At 39.3% G+C, this 14,621-nt stretch overlaps 1 protein-coding gene across 1 annotated transcript in view; it reads left to right on the forward strand.

Moving 5' to 3' along the window:
* Window positions 1–14,621, forward strand: part of LOC113921530 (ankyrin repeat domain-containing protein 26-like) — a gene marked incomplete at its 5' end in the record, with an annotated part of 108,756 nt that overhangs the window by 895 nt on the left and 93,240 nt on the right. Inside the window, 1 exon segment of the mRNA XM_035729337.1 lies at window positions 10,054–10,090. Within this exon segment, the coding sequence (XP_035585230.1) occupies window positions 10,054–10,090 (37 nt within the window).

Below are 14,621 nucleotides of genomic sequence, written 5' to 3' on the forward strand. Positions count from 1 at the left end.
GAAGTAGTGTTGCGTTGGAGCCTTGCCTTCCGGGGCGGATTGTCTCGTTGCAGCAGCTGTAAGAAGGGGAAGCCATTTTCTGTTTCTAGGAAGAGTAAGAGCAAAGGGGGAGAGGGGAAAAGGAAGGAAGGAAGGGCTCAGCACCTCCCCGCCGAGCCGTGGACAGAGGGGGCACTTTCGGCAGGCGGGTGAGGTCGCTGAGGGCCCGGAGATGTCTTCCCTGTCGAGTACGGTGCAGCCCCAGGTGAGTCTGGCTTCCGGTCCTTTTTTTCTCCACTCCTGTTTGCCGCTTGCGTTTCATAGCAGCTGTTTCTCGTTCGGGATCCTAGGAGGGAAGCGATCAAGGCAAAGCGAGTCCTAGGGTTGAGAAGAGATCAGCGGCTAGGCTGAGAGTAAAAGGCGGACGATGTAGCAGAGATCGATATGATGGAGACATTGGTTTCTCGAGTTGACAGCGTGGAATTTTTTTTTAAAGATTTTATTTATTTTTATATGACATAGAGACAGCGATAGAGAGAGAGCATAAGCACGGGGAGCGGCGGGCACGCAGAGGGCGAGGGAGAGAGAGAAGCTGGCTTCCCGCCGAGCAGGGAGCCCGATGCGGGGCTCGATCCCCAGACCCTGGATCACGACCTGAGCCGAAGGCATCCGCTTAACCGACTGAGCCACCCAGGCGCCGGATAGCGTGGAATTTTTAGTGGAGAATCCATTAGGCATTGTTCAGTGCCGGACATTCTGGGGTGGGGGGTGCGGAGTGAGGGTGGAAACGCCTTTGCCTTAGATGGAAAGGGAGCAAGTAATGTTTTTCTTTCCATCTTATCACCTCTCCAGGAATTTACTGTAACAACCCCGATACGCAATACTTTCTTTCCTTTTTAAATGGAATTTAACTCAAATATGTTGTAATAATTTGATTACCACGAATTCTTTCTTTCCTTCCTTCCTTCCCAGCCAAGACTAATAAACATTTTTAAGTTATTGACTGCTTGCGTTACTATTTGTATTTAGGCTCTTTCCCATTTTTTCATAAAGCAAAAGATAGGACAGAAAAAACATCATTCCCAGGGTTTTTCATTGTCTTCTTTCAGGAGTAATCACTTGTGACAATGTTTTGTCCTTGGTTCATTTAAAAATTTTTTTTTTTAAGATTTTATTTATTTATTTGAGAGAGAGACACACACACAGCGAGACAGGGAACACAAGCAGGGGGAGTGCGAGAGGGAGAAGTAGGCTTCCCGCGCAGTAGGGAGCCCGATGCAGGGCTCAATCCCAGGACCCTGGGATCACGACCTGAGCCCAAGGTAGACGCTTAACGACTGAGCCATCCGGGCGCCCCTAAAAATCTTTTTTTTAAAGATTTTATTTATTTATCCATGAGAGACAGAGATAGAGGCAGAGGGAGAAGCAGGCTCCCAAGGAGCAGGGAGCCTGATGTGGGACTCGATCCCAGGACCCTGGGAACATGACCTGAGCCGAAGGCAGATGCGTAACCATCTGAGCCACCGAGGCGGCCCCCCAAAATCTCTTTTTTTGATGGCAACATTTTGATAGGTTTTTTTTTTTTTGGAGTTCTCAGTTTTGCAAATAAGCAGTTTGTGAACACATTCAGATTTTAAGATAATTTTTAACACTTTAGTTTCAGCATATAATTACGTTTCTTTGTGTAACCCCACTGTCTTGGTTTTTTTATTTTGTTTTGTTTTTTTGCTAGTACTGGCTAGATAATCGAAAATGAAGTGATTAGTTATTCATTGGGCATCAGTAATGTGCCTGCCAGGTGGACAAAACAAATGTGGAATCTTGATGGTGCTATGAAGAAAAATTGAATAGGAGTTAGCCAGGTGAAGAGTGAATGGAAGTGAACAGGTATCTCAGGTATATGCAAGGATATCTGGAGGTCCTGAGATAGGGAAGAGCTTAGCTGATTGGAGGAACCAAAATAAGGCCAGTCTGGCTAGAATGTAGGGATTAAAGGGTGTGATGACAGAAATGAGATTAGGGAGAAGCCTTAGGCAGATCATACAGGAAGTTATATTAAGGTACTTTTTTTTTTTTTTAAGATTTTATATATTTATCGGGTGAGGGCAGAGAGAGAAGGAGAAGCAGACTCCCCGCTGAGCAGGGAGCCCTATGCAGGGCTTGATCCCAACGCCGGGCTTCATCCCAAGATCCTGGGATCATGACCTGAGCCGAAGGCAGACGCTTAACGGTCCACCTATCCGACTGAGCCACAGGCGCCCCTAATAAGGAACTTCGGATTTCATTTTAAGTGTATTGGGAACCATTGAATGTTTTTAAGCACAGATGCCATGATCAGATTTACATTTTCAGTAGATCACTCTGGCTTCTATGGAGAATGTAGAAGGGCAAGAGTAGAAGTGTTTTCGGTTAAGGATGTTATTGCAGTAATCCAAGGGGGATAACGTGCCACTAAAGTGGAAGCAATGGTTATGGAAAGAAGGCGATGAGTTAGCTTTTTTTGTTTGTTTTGTTCAAAGAGTAGAATTTTTTGTTGTTGTTTAAAGACTATTTATTTGTCAGACAGATAGTGAGAGCAGGAACACAAGCAGGGGGAGTGGGAGAGGGAGAAGCAGGCTTCCCGCCAAGCAGGGAGCCCGATGCAGGTCTCGATCCCAGGACCGTGGGATCATGACCTGAGCCGAAGGCAGATGCTTAACGACTGAGCCACCCAGGCGCCCCCAAAGAGTAGAATTTAATGAGGGATTGGTTATGAGGGATGATGGAAAGAAGTGTTTCTGGTTTGATCAGCCGGATGCATGAAAATGTTATTTACCAATATGACACTATCTGTGTAACCAAACTCAAGGGGTTTGCCACTTGAGATGCATCAAACTGAAGGAAACCCAAGGGAGTGTTGAAAACAAAGAACTTTATTACTTGTTACAAGTAAGGAGACAGATGGTTCTCAAAGCACTCTCTTGGTGGGGTTAGTATAGGGAAGCTTTTATTCAGTGTATTAGGGGGTGGGGCAGGGAGTTCACGTAAGCACTTCGGTTCAATTACTCCTGCCCAGAATGTCAACATGCTAGTTCAAAAAAATAGTGGAAAGCTCCGCCTCTAGGAGATCTTGGTAGTATAATGAGCTAAAGGTAACTTCAGGACAAGTCAGAGGGGCTTCTCTGCAGTTGTCAGGTCCAGTCCAGCTCATACTGGCTCCCATAAGGGGCTGTCAGGGGAGACAACAGCTAGCAAGGGGCTCCCAGGTGAAACATGTCTCCTTGGCTGGAACTGTTGGTTCTACAAAACAAAACCTATTCCTTCCCTGCTTTTGTCCCTTTCCTTCCTCTCTTCTGCTGATAGCTTTCCGCCTTCTTACTTGAGTAACTTCCTATTGCATCCTCACATCTGGAGGAGTCCTACCAGTTGTTTGGAAAAGGAAGTCTAACTTGACCTATTGAAAACAGTATTAAACCTTTTAAAAAACTGAACTTCAAGAAGTTTATATCAAGAAGACTCAATTTTAGGAGAATGTATCATCAGCTGGATGGAGAGTTAGTGGTATGTGATGTTGGTAGAGATGGTGAAGGTATTTTGTGTACTATAGGCAGGCTTAATTGGGCTTCTGTAGGACCCTTATGCATTTTATGCTTTGAAAGATGGTAAACATTTGTAATTCCTGGTTGCTTAATCCATTGAATATGTCTGAATTTATTTTTTTTAAGGTTTTATTTATTTAGTTGAGAGCGAGAAATAGAGAGTGAGAAACAGCATGAGAGGGGAGGGAATCAGAGGCAGAAGCAGGCTTCCCGCCGAGCAGGGAGCCCGATGTGGGACTCGATCCCAGGACCCTGAGATCATGACCAGAGCTGAAGACTGACGCTTACTGGACTGAGCCACCTAGTCGCCCCATGAATATGCCTGAATTTAAACTGAAGTTAGGAAAGATACAAAAGGTGAACTTTCTCATTGAGAAGAGATCAAACCATCTTTTTAGCAGTTTAAATCCTTTTTTGAATGAGAAGAGCTATAACTGATTGAAATAAAGCTTTTCAAAGAAATAGGCAGAAAATATGTATCCTAAAATAATTTTGATTCCTGTAGTTTTAAAAGAGCTTATTGTTTCTTTCTCACCCTAAAAGTAATACATGCTCATTGCCAAAAATGCCAAAAAGAAAAATACAGAGAAGAAAGTAAAAATCCTCCATAATCTCATTGCACAGACATCATATCGTAGAATGTATTCCTTCGTACTTTTTTTTTTTTTAAGATTTTATTTGACAGAGACACAGCGAGAGAGGGAACACAAGCAGGGGGAGTGGGAGAGGGAGAAGAAGGCCTCCTGCCGAGCAGGGAGCTGGATGCAGGACTCCTGGGACCATGACCTGAGCCGAAGGCAGATGCTTTATGAGTGATCCACTCAGGCGCCCCTCCTTCATACTTCTTACCTCTATACAAATATGTGTATGCATACTTTTTTTAGAGGATTTTATTTGAGAGACAGAGAACAATGGGGGGAGGGGCAGTGGGAGAGGGAGAAGCAAACTCCCAGCTGAGCAAGGAGCCCAATGCGGACTTGATCCCAGGGCCCTGAGACCATGACCTGAGCTGAAGGCAGATGCTTAACTGACTGAGCCACCCAGGCGCCCCCTTTCTCATTCATTTTGCTCAAAATTTCTTTATTCATTTAAGAAATAACAATAATAGTTGGTGGCTTTTTTTTCCCCTCTGGAAGTCATCAGTTAAGAGCTCATGTTTGAGTAGGGCGGGGGGGGGGGGGTATAGAAAGCAGAGACAGAACAGAAGTATAGTTAATATGATTTCATGATTATTGAATGTAAAAAGTTAGGGGAGAGAGGAAATCTAAGAAGATTCATGTTTCCAGGTTGTACACTAGCATTTAAATGGGACAGGAAGAATGAGTAGGACTTTATTGGATGAGAGGAGAGCGGTGGGAATAGGGAAGACCAGGTTTTTTTCTGTATATGTTGAATTTGATGGAATGTCCACGTAGTATATTTTCAGTAATTGGGTAATTGAATACGAGGAGTTTCTAGCTGGAGATAGAGCTTCTAGGTTGGAGGTGCAGATTTGAAATAATCTGAGTATAATTATTAAGCGAAGTCATAGCTTGGACAAAGATTGAGCTTGTCCATGGTGGAGAAACATATAGAATGAGAAGAAGGCCAGTGAACAAACCCTGGGAATACCAATATATAAGGGGTGGTTGGAGGGGTAGGAGTTAGTAGAGAGGACTGAGGGGTGACTGGGGAAATGTAGGAGAGGAAGTAGAGGAAGTGATGTTGAAAAAATTTAAAAAAATATTTCAAGGAGGAGTATTAAGTGTATAAAATGAAATTACTGGAAAGAAAGTTGGATTTAACTTTTAAAAGCTCTTTGGTGGTAACCTTTTCAAAAGAATTTTTGAGTTGTAAGATCTATTATTTACATGACTGGTACTTTCTATGTCTAAATATGGAAAAATAACACATCAAGTAAGGTCCCACGTGACTTTTTTGTAACTGCAGTATCTACCCGGACAGGGTCAAGGGAAAATGGTCTAGCCTGGTGAGTAGACTTGCCAACATTTTTCCATAATTGTCAAAACCTAGGAGTCAAGTGCGAGGAAAAGTGTTGTCTTTCTTACCTGTCTCTTGTGGAGATACTTGAGTTTCTCCTCAAGTCCTTGATACACTCTCCTGGATGAATACGAAAACAAAACAGCAACAGGCAGGAAGCCACTGTCGGGCCCTATCTCTGATATGGAATCATGATGCAGCTGTATTTTGAGAGTTTTAAATTTTGATCAGAAATAGTTGACAGACCCGCAGTTTGGAGCCTTTTGACCTCTTTTAAATATTTTATTGCAGAAAACTGGTATAATACCAAGGAGAAAATATAAGGTGATAACGCTGAATATACTAGTCTCACTAGTTTAGGAATTCGGTGTCAGTAAAAACAGTCAATACCTGACTATTTTTGTTAGTGCTGTCTCCCTTGATCCTCTTTTCATTTGCCTTCTTCTAATGTCTCCACTTTTACTGGTCCTTTCTGAATTTCATCTCTAAAGAAAGCGCTAAGGAAAATTGTCTTGGAATCCAACAGTATGAGAACACACTTCGACCATATGTATGTTTGACATATATGTGTATTTCCTTCTAAGGTCATGGGCTACCTAATCTAAAGTGTATCTCATATTTTATTAGTTTCTTGTGCTAAATTTCTTTGTATCTGTATCACAGTGACAGAGTTACTGATGATGGTCTGCCAAGACTGAAAACATTTTCTGGATTGTCAGAAATTTTCATCTGATATAGTTTTAATGTGACATGCTTTTTCAGAAATTGGTGAACTGTGATTTAACAAGAATATATGGCCAATTAGATTACCAAGTTTTTAACCATCCATGTATATAAGATAACTCACTCTGTTTTCCCCCAAATGAGCCCTATTGATCTTTAATGATCAAATCCACTATTTTCAGGGTGGAGTGGATAATTCATCTTATATTTTGGATGGAGTATTTTTGGCTTTTTTTTTTTTAAGATTTTATTTATCTACTTGACACACAGAGAGATAGCAAGAGCAGGAACACAAGCAGGGGAGTGGGAGAGGGAGAAGCAGGCTTCCCGCTAAGCAGGGAGCCAGATGTGGGGCTCGATCCCAGGACCCTGGGATCATGACCTGAGCCGAAGGCAGACGCTTAACGACTGAGCCACCCAGGCGCCCTGTTTTTGGCTTTTTGACTAGTTTGTCAGCAACTGCCTTTAATAGGTGAACTATGTTTTTAATTCTATAAGAAATTAAAAACACTGGAAACAAAACTCAATAGTGTGTTGTTAAACTGTGTATGATAGTTGTATATTTTTCTATAATTATCCCGGTTACCTTGTTGATTCATAAGTACCATAAAAATGGTATTAAGCCCTATTTATTTATGTATTTATTTTTTTTTAAGTTTTTTTTTTTTATTTATCTGACAGAAACACAGTGAGAGAGGGAACACAACTAGGGGGAATGGGAGAGGGAGAAGCAGGCTTCCCGCTGAGCAGGGAGCCCGACGTGGGGCTCCATCCCAGGACCCTGGGACCATGACCTGAGCTGAAGGCAAATGCTTAATGACTGAGCCACCCAGGTGCCCCAAATTAAGCCCTATTTAGTTGGAGAAAATTTGTGTGATCTTTTCATTTTTTTATAGGAACTTTTATCGTGTAGAACATATTGATAATCATTAGGATTCTCTTTTTTTTCTGATTAAAATAAGATTGTTGCTTGTTTGACATTATTTTCTGATCATTATGTCATCTATTCTTTTTATGCCTTTATTCAGATGGGTATAGAAATACAGGAATCTCCAAGGCAAATACTAAGAAAAACAGATTCAAGGAAAGGTGTTCTGTGAAATAACCTTCTGACTGTAATCATGTATAAAACATCAACCCAAATCATGAAAATTTCACATAATGCAGTTGTATTAGAGGCTCCCAGAACGACATCCAGATTTGGTTATTCACTAGAAGAACTCACAGGTCTTAGCATGTTTGTACTCATGCCTTTGGTTTATTACGGTGAAAGGATACAGAGCAAAATCAGTACAGAGGAAAGGTGCATGGAGTGAAGTCTAGAGGAAACCCAAGTGCAGGCTTCTCAGAATCCTCTGCCTGTGGATGTGCTTAATTCCTCCAGCATCAAGTGATGTGTTTAATTCCTCCGGCATCAAATTATGACAACACGTACGAAATGTTGTCTGCCAGTACAAGAATCTTATAGAGACTCAGTGCCTGAAGTTTTCTTGAAATGATAATCACGTAGGGATCTTCTCCCCATCGTATACCAAAATTCCAGGTTCCCAAAAGGAAATCAAGTATACAGGATAAGTCACCTGGTTTGTACCAACACTTAGGCACAGCCACTCTTAGCAGCTATGGAATGGTGGGAACCCTCCCAAAATCCAAGTTCCCAGATACCAACCAAGGGCCAGCCATCAAGTGGGATCTAATGGTGGCAGTCTTTGGCCTGCTGTATGGAATCTTTTTTGCACAGGAATTATAGCCCTGACTTAATTTTTGTTGTTTTAAGATTTTATTTTGACAGCAAGTAGTGTGATGGTATAATATGGTACTGGTTTCAGTAGCATTATCTGTATTAAATTGAAGTGCTGGTTACTTTTTTGACTTTTGGTGAATATTTAACAGGTATTTGTACATAAATTACTGGGGCAATATTAGGTAATTATAGTCTTTTTTTATCTTATTAAACTTTCATTATGATTCTTAAACAATGATTTCTGATTTAAAATTAGAATAAAAACTTTATTATATAGATAATGCAGTTTTGTTTCATATGGTGGTGAATCCCTGTTTATAATTATAAAATAAGATTCGATTATATCATTGTCAGTTATCTTCTTGCCTAAGTATGCAATTAAAATTACTTGCTTTATGTATTTTCACATACTTCAATTTGGTGGATAATACCTGTATTCTGTTACTCGGTCTTTATCTTAATTTTTATGGTGGCTGTATCTTTAATACATGGTAATAGCAGGCTCAGTGGATACCTTTTTTTTCCTTCACGATAAATAAACTTTACTTTTTTAGAACATTTTCAAGTTAATAGCAAAATATAGCAGAAAGTACAGAGAGTTTCCATTTACCCCATGTTGCCATACATGCATAGCCTCCCCTGTTGTGAACATCCTGTACGACAGTGATAGATTGTTTTATTTACATTAACTCATCTTTACCATCCAAAGTCCATAATTGACATTACGGTTCAGTCTTGGTGTTGTACATTCTGTTGGTTTTAACAAATGTATAATGACACGGAATAGTTTCACTGCCTTAAGAGTCCTCTGTGCTGTTTCTATTCATTCTACTCCCTTTGCTGCAACCCTTAACTCCTAACTTGAAAAGTTTTGCTTTTTCCAGAATGTCGTATAGTTGCAATCATACAGTGGATATCTTCTTGAATGTTTATTTTTTTATTTATTTTTTTAAAGATATTATTTATTTATTTGAGAGAGAGAGAGAACTCGACGAGGGGGAGGGGCAGAGGGAGAGGGAGATGCAGACACCCCCGCTCAGCAGGGAGCCCGATGCGGGGCTCGATCCCAGGACCCTGAGATCATGACCTGAGCTGAAGGCAGATGCTTAACCACTTAACCGACTGAGCCACCCAGGCGCCCCTCTTCTTGAATGTTTAAAAAATTAAAATTCCAAGGTAATTGAATGTAGTGATTCAAGATATTCTTTGTCCTTTGTTTTGTTTTGTTTTGTTTGTGTTCATCAGTGTAGGATCTGATGACATATGACTTACGGACTGAAAAAGAGTGATTTCTGTAGACATTTGTCACATAGTGGGGAGGATTGAGAACAATGACATCATGTACTACTACCTAGCACTAACCATTGGTACCATCCTGGTCTAAGAGGTGGGTCCAGATAGACTCTCTAGCAATGAAAGTAGATAGTCTCAAGAGGTTATACTTTATAAAACCAGAATCACTAAAATCACTAAAATCTTTCATACTTACCTGCAATTGGAAAGAAGGCCAGAGAGAGTCTGTTGGTTATGTTTCGCCATGCTAAATAGTACAGTGGGTATAGACCAAACTTTGTGATAACATGTTTCATCCTAAACTTAACAGTCTCTGCTGAAGAGCTGGAGAAGTTCTGTTGTGTTACAGCAAAATAAATATAGTCTTGTTTAACTGCTCCTAGTAGTGGAAGTCCAGAAGAATCATGTTATTTAAGTTTGACATTGTCAGTCTATGATAATGATTCTGCTAATGAGAGCACTTTCTGTCAGTCTCATAGGGTTTGGTTACAAGGTATCACATTCTGATAAATACCATTCTCTTCTTGCATTTGGTAAATGTAGAGGAGAAAGTAAGATTTCTTAATTAACTGCCTACCAATAATGTAATTAAAACTCGTTCCAGTGTGGTTTCCAGGTATGGTCTTGAAGGAATACTTTTTTAACAAATCATCAGTCTTATACTTTTAATATTCTTAACAAATCATCAGTCTTACATTTTTAATATTCTGTATTTTCCTATTGTTGATTTAAAATATATTTTGCTTTTCTCTTTAGTGGCGGATAAGATTTCTGAAGAAGAGTCTTTAAGCAGGTAGGATTTTTATGGAGTCTTTAAAATTACGTGTTAACTAAGGGAATGCAGAGAAAAGCATTTGTTGAGTTCTACTCTGGGCTAGACTAGACACTATATTATGTGCTTGACATTTATTACTTATATAGTCATTACAACAGCTTCACAAAGTAGCTCTGCTATTATAGCCTATTTTTTATTAGTCAGCTGTGGTGCAGGGAGGTTGATTAATGGACCTGTGATTGCATAGTTAATGAGTAGCAGACCCATGATTTGACTGTCAGGCTGTGTGACTCCCACATCCCTTCTTTTGTCCCTCAGCAGCACAGGGATTAAGATACAGATCCTAGTCAGATCAACTCATTCCGATTTAGTTATGTGCTACCCCTGATTTAGAGTTTTCTTAAGAAACCAGGTAAGTTCAAGCATTTGTCCTAATATATTTGACAAGTAGTGATAACTAGAGATAATTATTGCAGTGGTAACTAGTCTGGTTTTTACTGTCAAAGATTTTAGGGTGGATCTCAGTTACCTATGGCCACAGTACATAGCTTTTACACAAGCAAGACCTAATCAGGCAAATTCTTAGATATAGTGATGTCTACTCTCGTTGAGATGAATGATTTTTTCCAGAAGTGAAGGATATGTAATCTAGGTGTAGACCATGTTACGTTAATTAAATTTATCATCTATTTAGAGGCTATTTCTAAATGATTCTCTATTTACTGACTTCCCAGTCTAGTTTTCCCTTTAGGCTAGTACCCTTGACTAGTTCTCTGAAGCTTCTTCTTTTTTTGTAGACCTTTTTCCTTTTCTCCATGACTTTTCTTAACTTTTTTTTTTTTTTACTTTGTTCTCTGCTTTTCTTGGTGTTTCTTTTAGTCCATTAATTTTTTCCATTTCTGCCAGCTAAATAGTCTCTGTTTTTCTCTAGACAAAATCAAAAGCACATAGAATTTCAGGATTTTAAGGAATCTCAGATGAATTAATCAAAATACCCTCTGGTACTGCAACCTATGTTTAACATCCTCACCAAGTGGTTGTTTAAATGGAGAATTTGAAACTCAAAAGAGATTAAAAGTGACTTATTTGGATATGATAAGTGACAGAAATGAGATTTAAATTCAGGTTTTTTCCTTTTTTTCATCTTGTAGGTGAATGTCTTAATAATTGAAAGATGGGGAGGGGGTCTTGTGAACACAGTGAAGGTTTATAAGGACGGAATTAGCAGGAGAGGCCAAGTTTCAAGAAGAATAACACTGGGTTGGATAGTTTTAGAAAAGATGTCAGAATAGTGGGGTTTATAATAAGTTAGATAAAGATGAATTATAGGAATGAAGGATACACACACACACACACACACACACAAAGGAATGAAGTCACAGGATATTGGTAGGTTTTGGAAAGGCATATTAAAATAGAGGGTTGAAGAGAATCTTGAGCAGCTTTTTTGTTTTGTTGGTTTAATTGAACGAACTAGCATACTTCAGGTTTTCTGTTGAGAGATATTAAAATCATTTGAGCCACTGGGAAGAATCTTTTTACAGCATATAAGAATGTGATATCATCTACTTGCACCCCAACTTACAGAGAGTGGCTTAGATCCTCTTGAGTAATAGGCGGAATGGAGATTCTACACAACATAGATGTATGGCCCAAGGTAGCGGTCTCCTCACTCCACCTCTTTTCTTAATTCTCTGATGCCCTGCCCATGTGCATGTAGGGTTTGGTGGGGTGGGACTGGCTGTCAAATCAGTAAGAGAGTTTTATTTGGGTAGTTGGTAACATGTATATGTTGAGATGACTACATGGAGGACTGAAACTCCATTTAGCTTGTTCTCCAGGAGCAGGAAATGGCTCCTACTCTTGGTCATTTGAGCCTATCCTTGTTTTGGGAGTCTGTGCTTTCATAGGCTAAAGACTTAAAGGTTGGAGAGTACCACTGAACCCTGCAGAAGAGTGATAATAGGAGTGGGAACTCACAGAAAGAAAATACTAGGCAGTGTACAGGGAAATGGAGGCACAGCTACCCGGACTCTATTTTTATCGCAGTCTCTCTTCTTGAGTATCTGAGTGCCTGTGAAGCTTTTTAAGGTCTTGCTAGTTTATGTAGACCTAAATAAGGGAGGACCTGTGAAGGAAAAAATTGGACCTTATAATTTTTAATCTTTTAATCTGGGAATAGTATTCCCAGTAATAACATAAATTTGTTCTTTAACATTTATATATTTATTTATTTATTTTAATTGAAGGGTAGTTGACCCAAGACGGTATGTTAGTTTCAGGTGTACAAGGTAGTGCTTGAACAACTCTATATGTTACACCATGCTCACCACAAGTGTAGCTACTATCTGTTACTGTGTAATGCTATTACAGTACCATTGACTATATTCCCTATGCTGTACTTGTATCCCTGTGACTTAGTATAACTGGAATCCTGAACCTCCCATTCCCCTTCACCCATTGTGTCCGTCCCCCACCCCCTTCCCTTCTGGCAATACAGAATTCTCCCTATTTCTGGGTCTGTTTCTGCTTTTTGTTTGTTTATTTGTTCTGCTTTCTAGATTCTACATATAAGTGAAATCATACAGTATTTGTCTTTCTCTGACTTATTTCACTTAGCATAATACCCTCTAGGTACATCTACATTGTTGCAAATGGCAAGATCATATTCTTTCTTATGGCTGAGTAACATTCCTCTGTGTGTGTGTGTGTGTGTGTGTTTGTGTGTGTAAGAGATACATCTGTTGATGGACACTTGGGTTGTTGTAAATAGTACTGCAATAAACATGGGGGCGCATATATCTTTTCAAATTAGTGTTTTCATTTTCTTTGGGAAAGTAAATAACCAATATGGAATTACTGGATCATATGGTATTTCTATTTTTAATATTACAGGGAACCTCCATACTGTTTTTCACACCATTTCCTATCCCCATCACCCTTGCACAAGGGTTCCTTTTTCTCTACATCCTCACCAACAGTTGTTTTTTTTGTTTTTGATTCTAGCTATTCTGACAGGTGTAAGGTGATAATTCATTGTGGTTAACTTTTGAACAATTAACTTTCAAACATTTCAGAGAATTCCTTGCCTGTCACTCTTAGTTATGGGAACTGAGACTGGGTCTTCAGTAGGTATTTCACATCTTCGGAGAGGTGGAGGCAAAATAGATAACGAAAACCTTTTTAAAAACAGAGACCAAATTTTGAAAGACCTATACTCTAACAACTATAAAACATTGATGACAGAAATTGTGTCAAGAGAGAAGTGGAAAGACGTTGCATGCTCATGGATGGGAAAAACACATATTGTTAAAATGTCTCTACTGCCCAAGGCAATCTACAGATTTAATGCAATGCCTATTAAAATACCAACATTTTTAACAGAAGTAGAACAAACAATCCTAAAATTTGTATGGAACCACTGAAGACCTCGAATAGCCAAAGCAATATTGAAAAACAGATTGGAAGTATCACAATTCCAGATTTCCAGTTCTATTACAAAGGTGTAGTAATCAAAACAATATGGTACTGGAAAAAACAAATACAGATCAGTGGAATAGAACAGAAAACCCCAGAAATAAACCCATAACTATATGGTCAATTAATCTTTGAAAAAGCAGGAAAGAATATCCAATGGAGAAAAAGCAGTCTCTTCAACAAATGGTGTTGCGAAAACTGGACAGCTACATCCAAAAGAATGAAACTGGACCACTTTCTTTAAAAATAAACTCAAAAATGTGTTTAAGACCTAAATGTGACAGCTGAAATCATAAAAATACTTGAAGAGAGCACAAGCAGTAATCTCTCTGATATTGGCTGTAGCAATGTTTTTGTTTTTGTTTTTTCTCTGATTATGTCTCCTGAGGCAAGAGCAATAAAAGCAAAAATAAACTGTTGGGACTACATCAAAATCAAAAGCTTTTGCACAGTGAAGGAATGAGTCCACAAAATGAAAAGGCAACCTATGAATAGGAGAAGATATTTGCAAATGACATATCTGATAAAGGGTTAGTATACAAATATAAAGAACTGATTGAACTCAACACCCAAAACACAGCGCAGTTTAAAAATGATCAGAAGCCATGAACAGACATTTTTCCAAAGAAAATATACAGATGGTCAACAGGCACATAAGAAGATGCTCAACATCACTCATCATCAGCAAAAGGAAAATCAAAACTACAATGAGACACCACTGCACCCCTGACAGAATGTCTAAAATCTAAAACACAAGAAACAAGTGTTGGCGAGGATGCGGAGAAAAAGGAACCCTCTTGGATTGTTGGTGGGAATGCAAACTGGTGCAGCCACTGTGGGAAACAGTATGGAGTTTCCTCAAAAAGTTAAAAATAGAACCACCCTATAATCCAGTAATTGCACTACTGGGTATTTACCCAAAAAATACAGAAACACCAATTCAAGGGGCTACATGCACCCCCTATGTTTACTACTGCATTATTTACCAGAGTCAGCCCAAGTGTCCATTGATAGATGAGTGGATAAAGAAGTGATATATATACACAATGGAATATTATTCAGGCATAGAAAA

Source organism: Zalophus californianus, chromosome 9 (assembly GCF_009762305.2).
Source record: "Zalophus californianus isolate mZalCal1 chromosome 9, mZalCal1.pri.v2, whole genome shotgun sequence".
Lineage (NCBI taxonomy): Eukaryota > Metazoa > Chordata > Mammalia > Carnivora > Otariidae > Zalophus > Zalophus californianus.